The sequence below is a fragment of the Nomascus leucogenys genome, chromosome 6 (assembly GCF_006542625.1).
Source record: "Nomascus leucogenys isolate Asia chromosome 6, Asia_NLE_v1, whole genome shotgun sequence".
In the NCBI taxonomy this organism is placed as follows: Eukaryota; Metazoa; Chordata; class Mammalia; order Primates; family Hylobatidae; genus Nomascus; species Nomascus leucogenys.
In genome coordinates this window covers 45,649,771-45,672,371 of record NC_044386.1, presented here as the reverse complement: position 1 = coordinate 45,672,371, position 22,601 = coordinate 45,649,771, and the positions used below count along the sequence as shown (strand labels likewise).

Sequence of the window (22,601 nt, the reverse complement as noted above, 5' to 3'; positions counted from 1 at the left end):
TAGCTAAAGTCAATCCATAGATGAGATTGCCTGAGAGAGTTTATAGACACTCAATCCATGTTTATTCCATTTGTTTTAACCCTTGTCTAGAGAATCCCACCATATGTCCTGTGGTGTTCTCAGCAACTCAGGCATTTCAGGTACTGTTACTGAAACAGAAAATATTCCAGATAGTAAGAAAAAGCAATCTTCTCGTAAACGTGATTCATTGTGTTTTCTTTTCTTTTCTTTTTTTTTAGACAGGCTCTCTCACTCTGCTGCCCAGGCTGGAGTGCAGTGTTACAATCATAGCTCGCTGTAACCTCAAACTCCTGAGCTCAAATGATCTTCCTACCTGAACCTCCTAAGTAGCTAGGACTAAAGTCACATGCCCACTATGCTCAGCTAATTTTAACTTTTTTTTTTTTTTGAGACAGAGTATCGCTCTGTCACCTAGGCTGGAGTGCTGTGACGCGATCTCGGCTCACTGCAAGCTCCCCCTCCCGGGTTCATGCCATTCTCCTGCCTCAGCCTCCTGAGTAGCTGGGATTACAGGCGCCTGCCACCACGCCCGGCTAATTTTGTATTTTTAGTAGAGACGGGATTTCTCCATGTTGGTCAGGCTGGTCTTGAACTCCCAACCTCAGGTGATCCGCTCACCCTGGCCCCCCAAAGTGCTGGGATTACAGGCATGAACCATCGCACCCGGCCTAACATTTTTTGTAGAGATAAGATCTCACTATGTTGCTTAAGCTGGTCTGAAACTCCTGGCCTCAAGGGATCCTCCCACCTTGACCTCCCAAAGGTCTGGGATTACCAAGGTGTGATTACCACCATGCCCGCACAAGTGTGCCATTATTATTATTTTTAAACCAAAGGATATTCTTTATGTTTCTCAAAATACTAAGAAAATGAGGATACTAGGCCAGGCGCAGTGGCTCACACCTGTAATTCCAGTACTTTGGGAGGCCAAGGTGGGCAGATCATTTGAGGTCAGGAGTTCAAGACCAGACTGGCCAACATGGTGGAATCTACTAAAAATACAAAAATTAGCCAGGCATGGTAGCAGGTGCTTGTAATGCCAGCTACTTGGGAGGCTGCAACAGGAGAATGGCTTGAACCCAAAACGTGAAGGTTGCAGTGAGCTGAGATTGTGCTACTGCACTCCAGCCTGGGCGACAGAATGAGACTAAGTCTCAAAAAAAAAAAAAAAAAAAAAAAAAAGGACACTAGTCCTCATTTAAGAATATTGGCATTGGCCGGGAGCAGTGGCTGATGCCTGTAATCTCAGCACTTTGGGAGGACGAGGCGGGCAGATCACAGATCACGAGGTAAGGAGATCGAGATCATCCTGGCTAACACGGTGAAACCCCATCTCTACTAAAAATACAAAAAAAAAAAAAAAAATTAGCCAGGCGTGGTGGCGGGTGCCTGTAGTCCCAGCTACTCGGGAGACTGAGGCAGGAGAACGGCATGAACCTAAGAGGCGGTGCTTGCAGTGAGCCGAGATTGCGCCACTGCACTCCAGCCTGGGCGACAGTGTGAGGCTCCATCTCAAAAAAAGAAAAGAAAAGAAAAAAAAAAAAGAATATTGGCATAATGTTTTCAAACAGCAAGAAAATAATCTCCCTCTAAAATGAGCACATTTCTATTGCTGTAAGAACTCAGGGAACAATACTGCACATTTATTTTAAAGTGGGAAATCCCAGTTACTCTAAAAGACACTTGACTTTCATTTGTTTCCTGTGGCTACTGTAATTTAAATGTTTTTTACCTCAACATCTCTAGCAATGGAAACACACCTGGCTTTACTTCGGTATATCAAGATGAGAACACAGATGAGGATGCAAGTCAAGGCTATGCCAACACCTACAGCAATGCCAGTCATTGATTTTTGGTCCAGATGGTAATATCCTGAATAAACTAGAGGGGAAAACACATTTACTCAGAATCAATCAGAAAAATAAATTATTCAATTTATAATTCTCAGGTATTTGCTTTTCCAAAATTTTTATCTCATAGGAAAAGTTCTGACATTGTCAACATCAAAGCAGAAAGGACACACAGTAATCTTTAATCAGTGATTTCAGAGACAGATTTATCTTCCAATATTAAAGTTTTTTTTTTTTTTGAGACGGAGTCTCACTCTGTCGCCCAGGCTGGAGTGCAGTGGCACAATCTCGGCTCACTGCAAGCTCCGCCTCCTGGGTTCACGCCATTCTCCTGCCTCAGTCTCCCGAGTAGCTGGGACTACAGGTGCCCACCACCAATGCCTGGCTAAGTTTTTTTTTTTTTTTTTGTATTTTTAGTAGAGTCGGGGTTTCGCCGTGTTAGCCAGGATGGTCTCGATCTCCTGATCTGGTGATCTGCCCGCCTTGGCCTCCCAGAGTGCTGGGATTACAGGTGTGAGCCACCATGCCCGGTCCAATATTAAAGATTTTAAATGAGTTTTAGATATATTATTATAGCAATCATGAACATCAATTCATAATTTATAAAACAGGTACAAAACATAGATGCTCCTTGATAGACCCAAGAACAGATTTTATATCATACCTTAAAGGCAGATCTGCATGTTGAAGATTAGTTTTCCATTTACATACACTAAAGCAGGGCTTCTCAAACTTTCATGTGGCTGTGAGTCACTAGGGATTATGTGGAAATGCCGACTCTGACTAACGAAGTCTGGGGTGGGGCCTGTGATTCTGTGAGTCTATGGAGCTCTCAGGTGATGTCATGCTGCTGAGCTCTAGACTACTTTGAGTGGCAAGGTATTTGAGAAGCCAACATGAGCCTTGCTTTCCATTTCCCCTGATAATATGGTAGCTACGATGGCTACCTCCTTCCTGTTCTTAAATCTAACTGCCCTGTCCTGCTTTTTTCCTCTCTCATTCTCTTTCTAACACACACACATCCCTGGCACCGAATGACCATTCTCTGTGAAGCTAAGAGCCCTTAATCCCGCCCTGAGTTCAGCTGGCAGTTCCTCTGTTTAGAGCAGCCCCTCTTCTCCACAAGCCTACTCCCCCACAGAGGAGGCAAAGGCAGTGTCCAGTCCTGTGCTACAGGGGGCACCGGCTTTCTTGAGAACACATGGACAGCTGTGATGAGTAGTGTAAGGGTAGCTCTTTAAAGATATTTTTTCCAATCGCTTTTCTGAAGACAGAGAGGGAAAAAAAAAACCAAAACTTTCTCTCCAGAAAGGCTGTTTCTCTGTGGTGAAAACTCTTAATGAAAACCATGCTCTCTTCTTAACTTGAACACCACAAGCACCACTGCTGTTTATTTCTGTGAAACCTCCCAGGAAGTCCACTCCCACCAGTTCACGGCTGATGTGGCTCCTCTGTCTTGGTGGATGCACAGCTGGGAGAAGAAGTAACTAGAAACAGTGATTTCAAAACTGCAGTTGATTCTGAGATAATTTTGCCTCTTTCTAGGAAAGCCATGCAGCTCCATAACATCAGAATCTCATCAGCAACAACTTAAGGAACCGAGAGCCAGTTTAGGGATATGGCAATTGTAGGAGCAGAAATAAAGTGTAAGGGAGAATACTTTTTTCTTAAGAAAAATCAGACTATGGCAGTATACAGACCTTTGGCATCAGCAGAATCTAAACGCTTGGGCCTCTGATTTGATTCAGAGGTTTCCTTTGGAAGTACTGCCAACTCCACAGAATTTGAAAAGGGTCCTTCTCCCACCTCATTGGATGCAGATATCTTGACAATGTACACATTTCCTGCTACCAAGTTTTCTAGCAAAGCCATGGTTATTGCCCCTATAAATACATCAATTACAAATTAAGTGAACATTTATCTTTTATTCTTTCACTCATATTATACAAACATGGTCCTTTATTTTTAAAAATATTTTTCTGATTATAAAGATGACACATATTATAGAACATTTAGAAAATAAAAAATATAAATAAAATTACAATCTTTCATTAACATTTTAGTGTATTTTGTGTGTGTGCATACATGAATATTTGTGAATATATATTTACTGCATGAATTTTTACATATTAGAGTTTTCACTTAACATTGTAGTATGTACATGTACCCAATATAATCCTTTTCTGTAATTCTATTTTAGGAGTTCTTAAAAATAGTACACATTTTTGTTTGGCTTTGTATATATATGTGTGTATGTGTGTGTGTGTGTGTGTGTGTGTGTGTGTAATGTTTTACCCTTTAGATACATATGAATACAAACAGAATTTAGGACATTTTATCATGGAACATTTGAAACATGCACACAAAAATAATGGTATAATGAACCCAGACTCAATAATTATACTCTTATTTTTTAGAGACAGGGTCTTGCTACATGGCCCAGACTGGACTGGAACTCCTGGGCTCCTCAGTAGTTGGGACTATGGGCACACTCCACTGTGCCAAGCTTTCAATGATTATAATTGGATTTTTAAAAATCCAATGTAAGAATCTTTTTTTAATTGGGAGTGTTTTTGGTAATAGCTATGACAGGTAATCCTGTTCTTCCTTCCTAAATTAGAACAACATGATTATTTTTGAAAGCATGAATATATTTTTACTGGCCTAATTTTTTTTTTTTTTTTGACATGGAGTCTTGCTCTGTCACCCAGGCTGGACTGCAGTGGCACGATCATGGCTCATTATAACCTCCACTTCCTGGGTTCAAGCAATTGTCCTGCCTCACCTTCCTGAGTAGCTGGGACTACAGGGCACCCACCACCACACCAGGTTAATTTATTTTTTTCTTTTTGAGACGGAATCTCACTCTGTCACCCAGGCTAGGGTGCAGTGGCACAATCTTGGCTCACTGCCAGCTCCGCCGCCCAGGTTCACGCCATTCTCCCACCTCAGCCTCCTGAGTAGCTGGGACTACAGGCACCCGCCACCACACCTGGCTAATTTTTTATATTTTTAGTAGAGACAGGGTTTCACTGTGTTAGCCAGGATGGTCTCGATCTCCTGACCTCGTGATCTGCCCACCTTGGCCTCCCAAAGTGATGGGATTATAGGCGTGAGCCACTGTACCCGGCCAATTTTTTTGTATTTTTAATAGAGATAGGATTTCACCATGTTGGCCAGGCTGGTTTCGAACTCCTGACATCAAGTAATCCGCCCACCTCTGCCTCCCAAAGTGCGAGGATTACAGGTGTGAGTCACCGCACCCAGTCTGGCCTAATTATTATCACAGATTTAAGATAAACAGGGAAGAAAATGCACAGTTATGCAGGAACCTCAGAGTACTGAAGACAGGTCTCAGATTAAACCATCAAAATCACCACCAGCAATCTGTGTAAGATCTACTTCTCTTCATAAGCAATTATCATTTGAATTTATATATGATATTTGATATCTAAAGGTATTTTCTCTGTTGCATGACTGCTAAGAAAGATTCCTATTTGGACACTGCCATTTCTTGAGATATCTTTCTGCCCTTGTTCTGCCACTGCACCAAAGTATTTCTCTTACAAAAAAATTCCTACCCCAGGAATTAATTCTAGTGCTAAAAGTGTAATAGAAATTCAACCAGAAAGTTGTTTCAGCACTATGTTTGTGGGTGGATATGCAGAGGGAAATCTAGCTTTCCTGTGCTGATTTCATCTCATTTTTTCCTGACTCAGGGCAACCTTACAACAGCTTTAAAGAGTTTACAATAGTTCGTGACAGTTGCCTCCTGGCCAAAGGTACCTACTCCAGTGCACTTGCTGGAGTATATTTCATTAGGCAAATGAAACATGGGGTGATCTTAAAGCTGAGGTCATGAGACGGAGGCTACCTCTGCAGGTCACATGGTGTGAGGCAGCCAAACCTCCAGCAGCGATGCCAGGAGCCAGAACACAACTTGTTTTCATGTTCTCTGGTTTCAGCTTGGCCTGAAGAGAATGTGAGCTACTTGAGTACACAGCTGTTCAATAAACAAAGTGACCCCTATTTAGAATCAGGAAGAGTCTTTCCACTGTTGCTATGTTTTTAGGCAGATGAATTAAAAAAACAAAGATGTATTGTGACATGTTACACTTAGCTGAAAGGAAGAACATTTCCATGTCTTCACAAACAGAGATACAAATAAATTGAGCTTCCGTTTTACGGTAAAATGCATTTAATTTAAAAAAGTACTTGGCAAAGACTAATCACTACCAGAAACTAAGTCTTTTCACTTAATTTAAGTTTTATACGCAGGCCAGCAGTACATGTGGGCACGCACTCCCCTCTTCCCGCAAAAAGTATCTTCATCTAGAAAAAAGGGAAACTGTAACATTCTGGTTCCCCTATGAGGACACTCAAAGCATCTCACAAATACTAAAGTGATCTGAGTGATCTGTCTATATTCTCTCAACAGACTTCTCAATCTTAATTAGTGTGATTATTTCCATCTCCTGCCTTTTGTATGTGTCTGAATCTTCAGTCAGACTAGGAATCTTACAAGCAAGACAGTGTAACAGGCTAATTCACATCAGTGCTGGTCAAATCTTGTCACATAACCAAGCGAGCAATTTCTGACTTGGGGCATGTTACTGAACTGTACTTTCCTCATGGAGACAATAGTTCCCACCTTATATAATTATTATAAGGATTAAATAAACTATTATTGGCAAGTATCTGACACAAGTGTAAATAAAAGTAAGTTTTCTTCCTTTACCTCCGACTCCTATTCTTCCTCTTTTGGAAGACAGAAAACTGTTTTTCATATTTGGACCATAGTGTCCATTTAAATTATAAAAGCAAAAGATTTTGGGGTTGGAGAAGTGCCCCAGCATACAATCTCAGATTTATCTCTCTTCTGTCCACATGCTTATGTGATTTTTTTCCAGATCCACAGCCTTAAATATCACCTATACACTGATAACTAGATATATCTCTCCAAAACTCCCATAAACTTAATCAGCCTCTGCTTAATCAGCCTCTCTGCATGGACACCTAAGACACATCTCAAATTTCACACTTTCAAAACCAAACCCTTGATTTCTCCCACTGATTTGCTTCTGTTTTGTCTTATGCCCCACATCAATCTACAAGCATATCTGACTGGTTTTTCTTTCTAATTATGTTCCAACAGCTTATTACTTTCACCATTACTACTCCTGTCCAAGCCCTCATCAACTCTCACATGGACACCTGCCTATGAAATGGTCTCCTAGCTTCCACCCTTACCTCCTTACAATCCACTTCTCAGGTGGCTGCCAGAGCAATCCTTTCAAAACGTAAACCTAATCAAAGGTCTCCAATACCTTCCTCTCTCTTAAAATAAAATCTATGGCTCATGAAGTCTGGTCTACATCTGCTCTTCGTTACCTCCCTACTTCATTTCTTACTGCCTGCTCTTCCCCTCACTCCAATCTCCCTGGCCTTCCTGCTGTTCCTCTAACATGCCAATGCACACTTCTGCCTCAGGGCCTTTGCACCTCCCCCAGACATCCACAGGGTTATGTTTGAAGGTCGTTTCTTCCGCAGGAACTCTTTCACTATCTCCATCACTTTGTCTCTTTTCCCTGTTGTAACTGTCTTTATAGCATTTATGACACTACTTGAAAATGTATACATTTGTTGGTTTGTTATCTGTGATACAAGCTCCTATGGAGGTAGGGACTTTGTTTTTTTCACTGCGGTACTGCCAGTGGCTAGAGCCTGGCACATAGTCATCACTCAGTAAGAATTAGTTTAATAAAAGAAAATGTTCCTACTATTGGTGGTCCAATTCATTTGGCAAATGTTGAGTTAAATGGATTCCTTTATCACAAGAAAGGTGTATGGTACTCCTCAAACTTATTTAATCATGACAAAAATTTTTTGAAAGAGGGGATCTTTATTATATCAGGAAACTCACAAAGGATAGAATTCATGACTTGCTGAGATAGAACATAATTTCCTCCAGTGCTTTTTCGATTTAAAAAGAATTGGGTAGTTTGTGCTGATTTACTGCATACGAGGAGGGTAAAGGCCTGTAATCTTTTTTTTTTTTTTTTTTTTTTTTTTTTTTTAATACTGAGTGCAGTGGCGCAAACTCGGCTCACTGCAACCTCTGCCTCCTGAGTTCAAGCGATTCTCCTGCCTCAGCCTCCCGAGTAGCTGGGACTACAGGTGCACGCCACCATGCCCTATAATTCTTGATCTACTTTAAATTACATACAAGTATAATTTCATATAATGTTTCTGCTCAACCATTGTACTACCATGTACCATTTTAGCCACAAGTATTATATGCTCACCAGAAACATTTTTAAATGTTTTGATTCACAAAAAATACCTTGTTCCATTTGTATTAAAATATGTGAATTAAATATATACGTAAATGTTTAAACCTAATGAGAAACTGACACTCTCCCTATTCTTTTTTCCTTCATCTTTTTCTATACCATAGCTTTTCGAAAAGCTGTCAGAATTATACATAAAAGACATTTTTTCTTTAAATGCCATGTAATATTCTTTGTTTTTTGTTTAAATGTGAGTCAAACTGTTTTTCTCTCTCAGAAAAGTAAACTCAATTGCTTTTTACTGATTTATTTGTTCTCTATGAATCATTGGCCTTAGCTATGAAAAAAGTTCTCCACATTTAACAAATGACAAAAGCTTTTCACAAATGTTTCTTAAAACCACAACAACTAAGAGAATATTTTTCCTATGCACTATTATATAGCTAGAAAGGCTTACACAGATGTAAAAATCTGTAACTGTAATCCCTTTCACTACTGAACCATCAATGAGACAAAATACTATTTTCTGAGCTGTGTTCCAAAATTACAAATGAATACATTTAAAAGGAGCCAGAACAAAATATATATTGCTTTTTTTTTTTTTTTTTTTTTGAGATGGAGTTTCACTCTTGTTGCCCAGTGCGATGGCATGATCTCGGCTCACTGCAAACTCCATCTCCTGGGTTCAGGTGATTCTCCTGCCTCAGCCTACCTAGTAGTTGGGATTACAGGCGCCTGCCACCACGCCTGGCTAATTTTTTATATTTTTAGTAAAGACGACGTTTCGCTATGTTGGCCAGGCTGGTCTCGAACTCCTGACCTCAGGTGATCCACCCACTTCAGCCTCCCAAAGTGCTGGGATTACAGGCGTGAGCCACCGTTCCCGGCTCTATACTGCTTCCTTTTAGGCAGGTGCCAACGCAGAACTAAAAGAAGTATGTGTTCATGCTATCAAAATTCTTTATTAATACTTATAACACCTCATTAAATCAGGTTAGTTATTTGGTTAAGTGCTGTGTCAATAAATCATTTTGGACTTGAATGACTGAAACTAAATTATACATTTTAAGAAAACTGTGAGGCCAGGCATGGTGGATCTTGCCTGTAATCCTAGCACTTTGGGAAGCTGAGGTGGGCGGATTACTTGAGCTCAGGAGTTCGAGACCAGCCTGGGCAACACAGTGAAACAACCGTCTCTACTAAAATACAAAAAATTAGCCAGGCGTGATGGCGTGTGCCTGTAGTCCCAGCTACTCAGGAAGCTGAGGCAGGAGGAGAACGATTTGAACTCAGGGGGCAGAGGTTGCAGTGAGCCAAGATCTACTGTACTCCAGCCTGGGCAACAGAGCGAGACTCCGTCTCCAAAAAAAAAGAATACTGTGTACTGTGGTAGACTGTAATACTGACACCTTTGTAGGCCTCCCAACACTGGTTCCAGACTTGGCCATGTAGCTTACTCTGCCCAATCAGACATTAGTGAATGTGAAGCAAGCAGAGGCTTGTGAAAGCTTTGTATGTGGGGCTTCCTCTCTTCTCTTCCTGACTGGGGAGCCCTCTCTTGCCGCTTTTTTGTGGGTTTTTTTGTTTTTTTTTTTTGAGACGGAGTCTCACTCTATCACCCAGGCTGAAGTGCTGTGACACAATCTCGACTTACTGCAACCTCTGCCTCCCGGGTTCAAGCGATTCTCCTGTCTCAGCCTCCCGAGTAGCTGGGCCTACAGGCATGTGCCACCACGCCTGCCTAATTTTTGTATTTTTAGTAGAGACAGGGTTTCACCATATTGGTCAGGCTGGTCTTGAACTCCTGACCTCGTGATCTGTCTGCCTCGGCCTCCCAGAGTGCTGGGATTACAGGCGCGAGCCCCTGCGCCCAGCCTCTGTCTTGCCATTTTTAGGCTACTCAGAGCCTATCAAAACTGTAATACGGCTGCAGCCTCGTGAGAGACCAACAGAACTGCCAAGCTGATTTCAGTCCAAATTGTTGACTCAAAGAATTCTGAGAAAACAAAATGGTTATTTTAAGTTGTAAATTAGTTTGTTAGGCAGCAATAGATAACCGATATAAACATAAAATCATATTGCTGCCAAATACTTAGTACTTTCAAGTCTCTTCAGTGACCAGGAAATCATTACTTAGTGGGGCTTCTGCTTAATGAAAAATACAAACATGCAATGATCAAAACTCTGGTAAAGTCATCATCTGCTTATTTTAAAACTCATAGAGTTTTATATTACATGCACATAAATATCTTTTAAATTTATCTTCTTAATTGGGTAAATATTCCTCTTGAAAGGTACAATGTATGTGAGAGTGCTTAGTACTGCAGAGTGTTTAGAATATAGTGTATAGGTGGCCACTACATTTCCTGCTTGAAATTCTTCTTCAGCTTTTTATTGGTTGGCAAACAACTCTCTTCTCAGAATGTATGTCTAAATTGAGGAAGTGCCAAAATAATGAAGTTTTACTATTTATGTGATGGCCCATCTAAAATCTGGCAAATGGGATTTGTCCAACTTAAAGATTCAAGATTTAGGCTGGGTGTGGGGGTGTGCGTGCCTGTAATCCCAGCTACTCAGGAAGCTGAGATTCTGTCTAAAAAAAAAAAAAAAAAAAAAAAAAAATGCAAGATTTAGAAAAGGATATGATAAAAGTATGCAGTAAGAAACCTAAAAACTTTGTAATTCAGTTTTTCTCAACTAAAAAAAAATTACTCTTTCAAAAATTAAATTCAGTGTTCTTAAGCCCTAATCAGCTTTTCCCTGTATTTAAGAGGACTCTAATATTCATACGGGTCAATTTTTTTTTCGTATGTGGACCATTTTAGTTCCTTTAGCACTACTAAGGTCTTCTCCCTTAAATCATATCTCCTTCCAGTGTTTCCTTCTCCTGTACAAGACACACCATCAGAAACCTAAGACTCATCCATAACAGATCTCCCTTCCTTAATCTTCTCTCCCTCCTCTCATCCAAGCTATCAAGTTCTATCAATTTTAACTCCTAGATATCAGCCAACCATCCTATCCTTTCTATCTTAATCCTCATCATCCTAGTCCAGGACTATCACCTCTTTCCTGGATGGGTACAGTAACTTCCTAACTAGTCCCTTTGCATTACTCTAATCTCCAGTTGGCCTCAACCAAACCTCTTTTTTTTTTTCTTTTCCCTGAGACAGTTTTGTTCTTCTTGCCTAGGCTGGAGTGCAATGGTGCGATCTCGGCTCAATGCAACTCTGCCTCCTGGGTTCAAGCCAATTTCCTGCCTCAGCCTCCCAAGTAGCTTGGATTACAGGCGCCCGCCATCACACCCAGCTAATTTTTGTATTTTTAGTAGAGATGGGGTTTCACCATGTTGGTCAGGCTGGTCTCGAACTCCGGACTTCAGGTAATCAATCCACCTCGGCCTCACAAAATGCTGAGATTACAGGCGTGAGCCACTGCGCCCGGCCATATCTCTTCTATTAACGAAAGTAACAGTAACTTTTTTGAAACACAAACTATTCTTAAAATTGGTGGATGATTTCCCAATGCCCTTTGAACAAAGCCAAAATCTTTTATTACTTCATACATAAAAATGTAAATTCAAAATAAACTCTAGATTCCCATTTCCTTTTGTTTAATATTAATAATCGTACTTTTCATCCTTCATGGCAATTTATGATATTTACCTTCACGGTGTAAGACCTGCCACTCTCCTGCAATCCAGGCCTTCCTGGATGCATATAAGATAGTATAGCGGGTCACAACTGTTTCTGGGCCATCAGGGGGTTTCCAAGAAACCAGGGCGGTGTCATCCTCTATCAATGTCACTTTTACTCCAACTGGTGGGCCTGCTGGTGCTGTGCACACACAACAAAACATTGTATTAGTAGAGTAAAATGGCTCATAAATACTCAAATACCTGGCTTATAGGCTCAGAAAAAAGTTCAACAAATTAGAAACCTCCATAAAAATTCACAGCTTTCAAAGATCATTAGTGATAACAGTAAAGTACTATTTTTCTTCTTGTATTTTCATAATATTTAAACATTAAAAAACGTAAGATAGTAGATTCCTAGATGGAGAATCTAAGTTAAAGGGATAGCATTTTTAAGGTTCCTGAAACGTTTTGCTAAATTGCTAACTAGAAATGTTTACTTCCACCAACAGCACCAGTCCATGAGATACTGGGTTTCACCCCATTAGTACTGATAGTTCTTACTAACATGTATAGAACATCAGCTTAACCTGATCTAGGAGGCCAGTGAAGAAAATGCTCCTGACATTAAAACATGTAGTTATTCCTGGAAAAATTGTGAACCAGTGAATTTACAGGGCAGACTTACATCTAATAATATATCTGTGAAAAACAGTAAAATCTTGGAATTTAAGTTGACTCCAGGTTTAATATAAGCTAAAAGTGTGAAGAGCTGGTTTTTAACACAACTCATATGGAATATTGCCAAAACCATAGCAACAAAGTCCTGTGTTCACTGTCATAAATATCCCTTACTTTCTCTCTGTATAATTAAAATAGAGCAGAAATGCTGCTTATATAACAGATTATCTAGTCCTTTGTCCTCATTCTAGAGATAAGAAAACGCTGGTCTAGAGACATAAAATATCTTAGCTAGAGCCATAGGTAAGCTACAGAATTGGTGCTCAATCCGATATATACGTTGCACTGTGCACAATATCAAGCTGCTATTCATGCAGAAATAACTTCATTATAATGTGGGCTCCTAAGATCATTAACAAACATATTATTCACTTACTGCCTTTTAAATTTTTTGGCTGCAGATTTGAACAGCACACCTGATTTTTTTTTAAGGTGTCTAAAAGGACACTAAATTTAAGCCTACTTGTACAATACACACACTGAGAAGAAAAAATTTAAATATAATAAGGAAAAAGGAATTTCAAAAGCCAAAAAATGAAACAAAACAAATATATACATCAAGTGGTAGGTGGCAACTAGGGTAGTATCCTACACAGAGTGACATACATACTTTTTAAACATTTCCTTAATTTTTTTTTAAAGATAAAATCTATACGGAGCTCTTTTCTTTACCTTCTGGAAGAGTAGAATGGTAGACTACAGGGCTCCAAGGACTGGAAAGCTGATCCACATGTAATCGAACAGCAAATTCATATTTGGTGTTTGGTTCTAGACCTTGAACCAACATTTGAGTTTCTGATCTACAATAATGAGTGATGAAGTTGTTAATGCTGGTAGTATATTATTGTTTCTAAAAGAATGTCAGCATTTCCAAATAGGTAAGGGCATAATGTTATTTTTCATTACCTCCTTATTTTATATGAAAAAATGTTTAGATTAAATAATAATTTAATTGGACTTTTAAAATAATACATTTGGTATTGTCCTATAGAAATAAGCCTACTAGTTGCCTCTCTTTGACAGCAAACTCGAAATGTCCCAATACAAAGGGATTTCCTCTGAAATACTGGAAGTCAAATCATTCATTCATTCATTCATTCATTCATGACGAGGTCTTGCTGTGTTCAAGCTAGAGTGCAGTAGTGGGATCATAGCTCACTGCAGCCTTCATCTCCTGAGCACAAGCAATTCTTCTGCATTAGCTTCCCAAGTAGCTAGGACTATAGGCATGCACCACTATACCTGGCTGATTTTAAAAAAAAATTTTGGAGAGATGGGATCTGACTATGTTGCCCAGGCTGATCTTAAACTTCTGACTTCAGCAATCCTTCCACCTCAGCCTCCCCAAAGTCATTCTTTTAGAGCACCGTGATAGGCATCTTTCTTAACTCTAACCTAGAAACAGAATGACAACTGGCCCTACTTTTTGACTGCCAGCATGAAAATAGTCTCCTTTCTTTCTTTAAACATGCTCAGTTTAATCACTTGAGAGTAATAATAGCTTCTTGCCTAATCTTGTTGCATGAGGCAAGGAAAATTTAAAAATCACTTATATAAATTAAATATCAAAAAGTATCGTTTTCAGAATATGGTAAGGATGCAAAACTCCTAGCCACTTTATAAATAACTTAAGTCCTGAAACAAATGCTTACAGATAAAGCCCAAGCTGGGCCCAAGATGGTAAGAAGTAGAAGTTGGAGCGGGGGCGTGGTGAGGTAAGCAAAGAAAATAACCATTAATAGGAGCTACATACGTTTGAAGGTACAGAACCAAAGAAGCATTCTGCAGGCCAACAGGATTACAGCGGATGGTGTAGTTAATGATTTGTGCAGCGGTGAATGCCGGCCTCCTCCAGTGCAGGAAGATGGAAGATGAGGTGTTAGCCTTTGCATAGAGATGGTGGGGTGGTGGTGGAGGAGGGACCATGCGATCACGAACAGCTATTGAGGAAAACAATGTTAATTTACGATACGACATAACATTTAACATAGAAAGTGGTAAAATGGTAAAATAATAATACCCCACCCTGTAAGCTGATTTTAGGTCTTTCTTCCACCAGAGATTCATAGTGATCTAGAGATATATCATCCAAACCTAAACAGCTCTTCCGTGAGTTAGATAAGAAGTCAAAAATAGTCACGGATCACTGAAAAACAGGGATACATTCTAAGAAATGTGTCAGGTTTTTCATTAGGTGATTTCATCATTGTGTGGACGTCAGAGAGTGCACTTACACAAACCTAGATGGTATAGCCTACTGCACACCTGGGCTTTATGGTATAGCCTATTACCCATAGGCTATAAAACTGTATAGCATGATATTGTACTAAATACTGTGGGCAACTGTAACACGATGGTATTTGTGTATCCAAACATATCCAAACAGAGAAATGGCAACAGGTTGCTCTATGAGATTGTAACAGCAATGTCACAGGTGATAGGAATTTTTCACCTCCATTATCATCTTATGGGACCACTGTCACATATGTGGTCCATTGTTGACAGAAATGTCATTCTGCTGTGCGTGACTACATTACTGATACTTAACAGATTGGAAAGCAGAAGCACAGAGAAGTCAGGCTACTAGCCAAAGACACTGAGAAAACCAGTGGGGGACTTAAGACTAGAACATCCTTCTTAGGAGCAGAACAAGTGAACAGCAATTGGAGAGAAACAGCCTCGAGGGAAAAGCAGACTTTAAAAAATTTGGTATGTGGATATTCAGTGGTTATTTTCCTCAGTTAAATATCCAATGGTCTTTTGTATGCAAAATGAAAATAGGACTTATAATTCAATATATCTTACTTAAATATTTACTAAGCACCTATTTGTTTAAGATACTTCGGCCAGGCACAGTGGCTCACATCTGTAGTCCCAGCACTTTGGGAGGCCAAGGCGGGTGGATCACTTGAGGTCAGGAGTTCGAGACCAGCCTGGCCAACATGGTGAAACCCTGTCTCTACTAAAAATACAAAAAAAAAAAAAAAAAATTAGCCAGGTGTGGTGGTGGTGCCTGTAGTCCCAGCTACTCAAGAGGCTGAGGCAGGAGAATCGCTTGAACCTGGGAGGCAACAAACAAACAAAACAAAAAAACTATGCTACGCAGCACAGAGGATATAAATTAAGCCACCAAAGCTTCCAAGTAGTAGTGAGACTGTAACTTAAAGGAGGAGGAGGAGAAAGAACAGTGTGAGCCATAGTAAAGCAAACTGCCATGGCTTTCACTTACACACGCATCCTGGAGTGCTGACAGTCTGATCTGCCTGATAGCCATCTTCTATGTTGTAAGCCAGGAGTCTCACATGATATTTTCTTCTGGGGTCTATAAAGAAACCAATAGGAAATAATTAGGACCAGGTCTCTAGATCTGAGCAAAGGTTCTGAATGAAGCCTTTATACATTTTGGTTCAAAAACCTTCTGAATGCATAAAAGTTCTCAGTAATATAAAATTACTGCTCAATGACTCAGCAATCCACCTTCGTATGACCCTGCTATTGTGACTATCTACCAGTAATTTACAATTTTACTTTACTTAATCTAATTTCAAACAATACTACTACCACAACCACTCTTTCTCCTTTCTCTCCCCTTCCTTAACTGGCAGATAGATTCCTGATTTTAAAAGCCTTCGGTTGCTTGATGGATCATTTGCAAGAGGTTACACTTTGTAGAAGTTTTTCGTTTAAGCAGTTATATTTGAGGGCCATTTACTTCAAAGTATGGAAATCAAACTGAGATTGTTTTATTCCAGAAAGTTAAAGAAATTACAATTATCAGTCTTTAGTATCTTTGAAATTTTATATAACCATGTTTTGTTTAAGTTTTAAGTTTAAATGTGTCCTTTCTACAAATCTACATTCTCAAGTGCAAACTTCACCAAGAAAGATGAGTTGGAGCTCCCTCTACTGGTGTTTATTAACTATCACAATACTAACTAAAGTCCATCCAATACACATTAAAACAATTTTTTCAGGGCTTTGAAAAAATAGTTATACATTTTAAGTTACATAATTTAAGAAATAATCAAGAAGTTTAATAATAAAAATACATTTAAGTTAACTATTTATGATGACATTTAAATACAGAATACTTGCTCAGGGCAAAAACATACAAACTCAGGCTGGGTGCAGTGGCTCATGCTTGCAATCCCAGCATTTTGGGAGGCCGAGGCGGGTGGGTCACCTGAGGTCGGGAGTTCGAGATGAGCCTTGCCAAGATAGTGAAACCCCATCTCTACTAAAAATACAAAAATTAGCCGGACGTGATGGCAGATGCCTGTAATCCTGGCTACTTGAGGAGACTAAGAGGAGAATCGCTTGCGGTGAGCCAATATTGTACCACTGTACTCCAGCCTGGGTAACAGCACAAAACTCCGTCTCAAAAAAAAAAAAAAGGTACAACTCAAAAATAATGTATTTCTCTATTATACTTCTCTAAATAATAAAAAATACAAATAAATTCAACATTTCATAAGGGAAAACAGTAACCCTTAATAGATATAACCAATCTGGAAAACGACGTGAAATTTTAGGTTAAAAATAATTCTAGAGTGAATCCAAACATTTAAAAATCTAAAAATAGAGGCTGGGTGCAGTAACTCACACCTGTAACCCCAGCACTTTGGGAAGTCGAGGACAGGAGTTTAAGACTAGCCTGGGCAATACCATAAGATTGCATCTCTATAAAAAATAACATAAAAATTAGCTTGGTGCGGTGGTGCATGCCATAGTCCCAGTCGCTCAGGAGGTTAAAGCAGGAGGACCAGCTGAGCCCACGAGTTGGAGGCTGTGGTGAGTTATGATTGTGCTACTGTACTCCAGCCTGGGCAACAGAACAAGGCCCCATCTCTAAAATAAACTAAATAAAATTCCAGAATAAAATATAAAGTTTATAAAACTCTCCAAAGTAATATGTTTGTAAAAATATTTTTAGAAATGGATATGTTCTAATATTTAATATTAAAATTCATTGAAAGAATGTTCTAAAATATTTTCATTTCCATTTGTCTTTTCAAAAAACCACAAGATGAAAAATTTCTGAGACTTAGAAAATTTCTAACCTTTCTAGATAGAAAGTTAAGAAGACTAATCTAGCATTTGACTGTCCTACAGAAAATGTCTTTTGGATACATCATCTGATTTGACTATCAGAAAACACGATAAGGTAGATGTTATGCCCATTTTATGTGTAAGCTGTGATACCAATGTTTCTTTTGTTTTCTGAGAGAGGGTCTTACTCTGTTGCCCAGGCTGGAGTGCAGTGGTGCAATTACAGCTCACCGCAGCCTCAAACTCCCGAGCTCAGATGATTCTCCCACCTCACCCTCTTGAGTAGCTGAGACTACAGGCGCACACCACCACACCTGGCTTATTTCCCCATGGTGGTCAGGCTGGTTTTGAACTCCTAGCCTCAAGCAATCCACCTACCTTGGCCTCACAAAGTGCTGGGATTACAGGTGTGAGCCAGCATGCCCAGCTGAAAAATACTTCTTTATTCTGTCTCTACTCAATTAGAAGAGGGTCTTTAGGAAAGCCTCCAGAATATAAAGGTATTGTGCCAGAATACAGGAGATACAGAAAAGGAAGGATAGGATAGATTTGCCCTCAGAATAGCTCATGTTATCCACAGGGGGTCAGATATGAATACAGCTATTTCACAGAGAAAGCTCATTTTGATGAGGGTTATGGGTATAGGTGGAGAGACTAATCTTTTTTCTACCGTGCCAACAACTTCAATCAACACTGCATGAATACATCTCTGGAATGGTTCCCTTTGTTAGCCCTAAAATTGATTCTTCAAGTTTTCCCTTCTTCCTTTTTAAAAAATAAACTTCTTATTAAACCCAGAATTAGACTTTTTTGTTGGTCAGACAGAAACAGCTTACGTGTCCCAAGGAGATGAGAGAACCCAGCTGCTCCTTTAATGCCCCAGGCACTTGGCTACTGCCCACTCAGGACAGACTCACATAAGCCCCATGAAAGGAAGAGCAGTTCCTCGTCTCCTACATGGAAATCATCAGGGAGTAACTGTCTCAAGGACCAGGTTCCTTCCCATGTTATATCAGGCATACAAGATCCTTTCTATCCAAATACAAAAGTTTAAAACACACACACACCCAGAATAAATTCTGGAAATTATTTTACTAGAAAAAAAATTATAGGACATAGGACACACTATATGGAAAAAATAATTTAAAGGAGTGAGAAACCCCACTTTCATTTTTCATAAGTGATCTACTCTTTATGTCGTCCTGTGAATCATTTTTAAAACTATAAAGTGCCAGGTTAGAGGCAAAGCTGAGCAGTGGACAATGTGGACTTACCACACCATCTTCTTTAGCTTTAAGAAATTTGCTTTCGATCTCAAAATCTAGTCATAATATTATTTTGGTTTATTAATCCAGAGACCCTGGAATATCCTGGTTCATTCTTGTCCATTAATTTTTCAGAAATCTGACTTCATGTTTGCAAATTTAAGAATGGAAGTAGGGACCAGAGCCCTCAAATAGAGTTAAGATAAGCATTACCAGGCAGTAAGAGTGATCAGCTAAAAAAGAAAACATAGAACAGCTACAGAATTAACAGAACTAAGGATACAGGGTAAAAAACAGAGTTTAGGACCAGTATGTTAAATACACATAAATACACAAAGAATGAACCTCAGCATAAGTAGCAAAAGTCAAGTCCTAAAACTTCATAGTTCTGCAAAGACCCTCCGACGCCTATATGGGACAAAGCAGAGACCAGGGCCAACACTGTAAAATGCCACAGGGAACCAGTCCCAAGGCCTGTTTCAGCCCTTCTTGTGTTAAGCACTGTCACGTATGTGGTGCTTGGTTACATGAGACTCAGCAGACTTAGGCTACGTGGTTTCGGGGGGAAAACAGCAGAGTTAGAACAGCCACAAACAGGGCAGGCCTCCTCAAAGCCCAGCAAGGGAAGCAGGAGAAAGGGAAGACAGGGAGAAGCTGGTTCTAGTTTCTTCAAAACTCAACACAAGGAGCATAAAAATCACCCCTCAATTTTTTTTTTTTGAGACAGAGTCTTGCTCTGTCACCAGGCTGGAGTGCAGTGGCGTGACCCCAGCTCACCGCAACCTCCTCCTCCTGCATTCAAGCAATTCCCCTGCCCCAGCCTCCTAAGTAGCTGGGAGTACAGGCGTGCACCACCATACCCGGCTAATTTTTTTTTATTTTAGTAGAGACGGGGTTTCACCATGTTGGCCAGGATGGTCTCAATCTCCTGACCTTGTGATTCACTCGCCTCGGCCTCCCAAAGTGCCCTTATTACAGGCATGAGCCACCACGTCCAGCCTCACTCCTCAATTCTTTTTTTTTTTTTTTTGAGATGGAGTCTCGCTCTGTCGCCCAAGCTAGAGTGCAGTGGCGCAATCTTGGCTCACTACAAGCTCCGCCTACAGGGTTCACACCATTCTCCTGCCTCAGCCTCCCAAGTAGCTGGGACTACAGGCGCCTGCCACCACGCCCGGCCAATTTTTTGTATTTTTAGTAGAGATGGGGTTTTGCCGTGCTAACCAGGATGGTCTCAATCTCCTGACCTCGTGATCCACCTGCCTTGGCCTCCCAAGTGCTGGGATTATAGGCGTGAGCCACCATGCCCAGCTGTCACTCCTCAATTCCTAATGGTCCTGGGGTGATGGCTCAAATGGGTAATATTTGAATTTAGGGTTAAACTTGCTTAAAGATTTAGCAATATATAAAGATGAAGGGTTAGGAAAGAAAGCTCAAATTAATCTAACACAAATTTGATTCACAACAGTGCAGCTCTGGACTGTCAGCTTACATTTACATTTTGTCCCTAGCCAAATGTACTTTTATTAGGGAGTCACCCTTTGGCCCAAAAATGATCATCTTCCTGACACACTGCTACGGCTGTACTCTTCATCTTTTCCCTGCTGGCTCTAGGACTGGTCTAACCCTCCTTCCAACCTGATTCATTCTCATCACCAGCTCTTCTACTTGGATTATTAATCACATGAAGAAGAGTCAGGCTGGGCATGGTGGCTCATGCCTGTAATCCCAGCACTTTGGGAGGCCGAGGCAGGTGGATCACTTGAGACCAGCTCGGCCAACATGGTGAAACCCCATCTCCACAAAAAAACAAGGAATAGCTGGACATGGTGGTGGGCACCTGTAATCCTAGCTACTCGGGAGGCTGAGGCAAGAGAATCGCTTGAACCCAGGAGGCAGCCGTTGCATGAGCTGAGATCACACCATTGCACTCCAGTCTGGATGACAAGAGTGAAACTCCATCTCAAAATAAAAAAGGAAGAGTCAGAGCCAGAAGTCTGGCTGGCTAAGAGAGTTCACAGGTATCAATAAACATTTATCAAGAGCCCACCAAAAGTCAGGCACTGCATGAGAGACTCAAGGACTAGAAAGATGCAAATTTTGCTTTAAATTTCAATCTACCAAAGAAGACAGGCTGATAAATGAATATTCTATCTGTAGGTATTATTTACTCCTAACAGTTGTATAGACTTGAGCAAGTTTCTTACTTTTCTAAGCCTCATTTATTTTGATTTGGAAGATGGAAATGTAACAAGACCTCTCTGATAGGGATTTTAAGAATATTAAATGAAATCATGCCTATGAAGTACTTTGTAGAGTTCCTATAATTAATAAACACAAAATACTATATTGTTGCCACGTGAGTAAAGGTGCCTGGGAGAAAAGGTAGTATCAAAAATACGGCAAACTTAACACATTTTGGAATCAACTTTGTGAAAGCTTATGAATATCAAAGATCTCTGTTAATTCATACAAACAAGATCTAGAGAACAGAATATCCGCAAATTAGCAACTGGCAAACACTGAAGCTCAGTTTAACCACTCTCTGTTCTCCCTAATATTCTCTGGTGTATACAGCAGGCAGGCAAAGGTTCCCAAGTGTGTGTTGGCTTGTATATACTATTGAAACAACTGTGTTTTCTGTTTGTGGCCACTGAGAATGCTTGCTGCTTTGGCAACCATGTCACATGGTATATATTCCTCCCAATGGTATATCTACCTTTACCCACAGCTTCCATATTGATCTAATAATCTCTCATCTGCCAACAAAGAAATGGCCCTAATGATGATAAACGCTTTGGAAAACAACTTAATAAATTCCTTTCCTAGTAGAAGAACAGTAAGTCATTTCATTAAAGGGAAATCTGGAAGAGTTTGAGGGCAAGTATTAGAAACAGCAAGCATATGGACACAAAAATTAATTCAATCTGTTATTAATAATTATACCCCATTTTTACAATGAGATGTTTCTTATCCTCAATGACCAGACTCGGAACAAGACAAAGGCCTATAAAATGAGACTCTCTAATGCCAAAATCTTTTAAAGTTGTACTCGTCAACAACTTGCTTAATTCCATTCTAACTGCATATGATCTAACAATAATAATGCATTAACTGTATCTCTGTGCGACACCTTAAGTAACCTACACTGAAGTATGTTTCTAAACACCACACAACAAAACACCCCATGCCTTCATCCAGCATTTCACTTCAAAAACTTGCATTTCTGTTCTCCATCACTAGAGGGCATCTGTGTACCTGTTAGGGGAGTGATGACCCACTCATCCAGGTGTTGAGGTGGGAGACATTCAGATAACAGCTGAAATCTAGTATCTGAGTATCTGATAAATGAGCAAATCAAAAGTTGTGCAGGAACTATGGCAATTGCTTAAGTTTCACCAAATGAAAGGCCTGATGAAATAGCAGTAAAAAGAAAGGCTATCTTGCTAAGTATTTGCCATACTTACAAATATTTCATATAAACTTCAAAAACCTCTGTAATGGCCGGGCACGGTGGCTCACACCTGTAATCCCAGCACTTTGGGAGGCCAAGGTGGGTGGATCATGACGTCAGGAGTTTTGAGACCAGCCTGGCCAATATGGTGAAACCCCGTCTCTACTAAAAATACAAAAATTAGCCAGGCATGGTGGTACATGCCTATAGTCCCAGCTACTCGCGAGGCTGAGGCAGAAGAATCACTTGAACCTGGGAGGCGGAGGTTGCAGAGACCCGAGATTACGCCACTGCACTCCA

General features: G+C 40.1%; 1 protein-coding gene across 1 annotated transcript in view; it reads right to left on the bottom strand.

The window, feature by feature from the left end:
• The window catches only part of PRTG (protogenin), a 123,388-nt gene that overhangs the window by 5,793 nt on the left and 94,994 nt on the right, over positions 1-22,601 (bottom strand). The window contains exons 12-17 of the mRNA XM_030814056.1: positions 15,766-15,858; positions 14,290-14,476; positions 13,209-13,336; positions 11,827-11,997; positions 3,572-3,754; positions 1,782-1,902 (exon numbers count right to left, since the gene is read on the bottom strand). Coding sequence (XP_030669916.1) covers positions 1,782-1,902; positions 3,572-3,754; positions 11,827-11,997; positions 13,209-13,336; positions 14,290-14,476; positions 15,766-15,858 — 883 coding nt within the window. The remainder of the gene's footprint in view (positions 1-1,781; positions 1,903-3,571; positions 3,755-11,826; positions 11,998-13,208; positions 13,337-14,289; positions 14,477-15,765; positions 15,859-22,601) is intronic.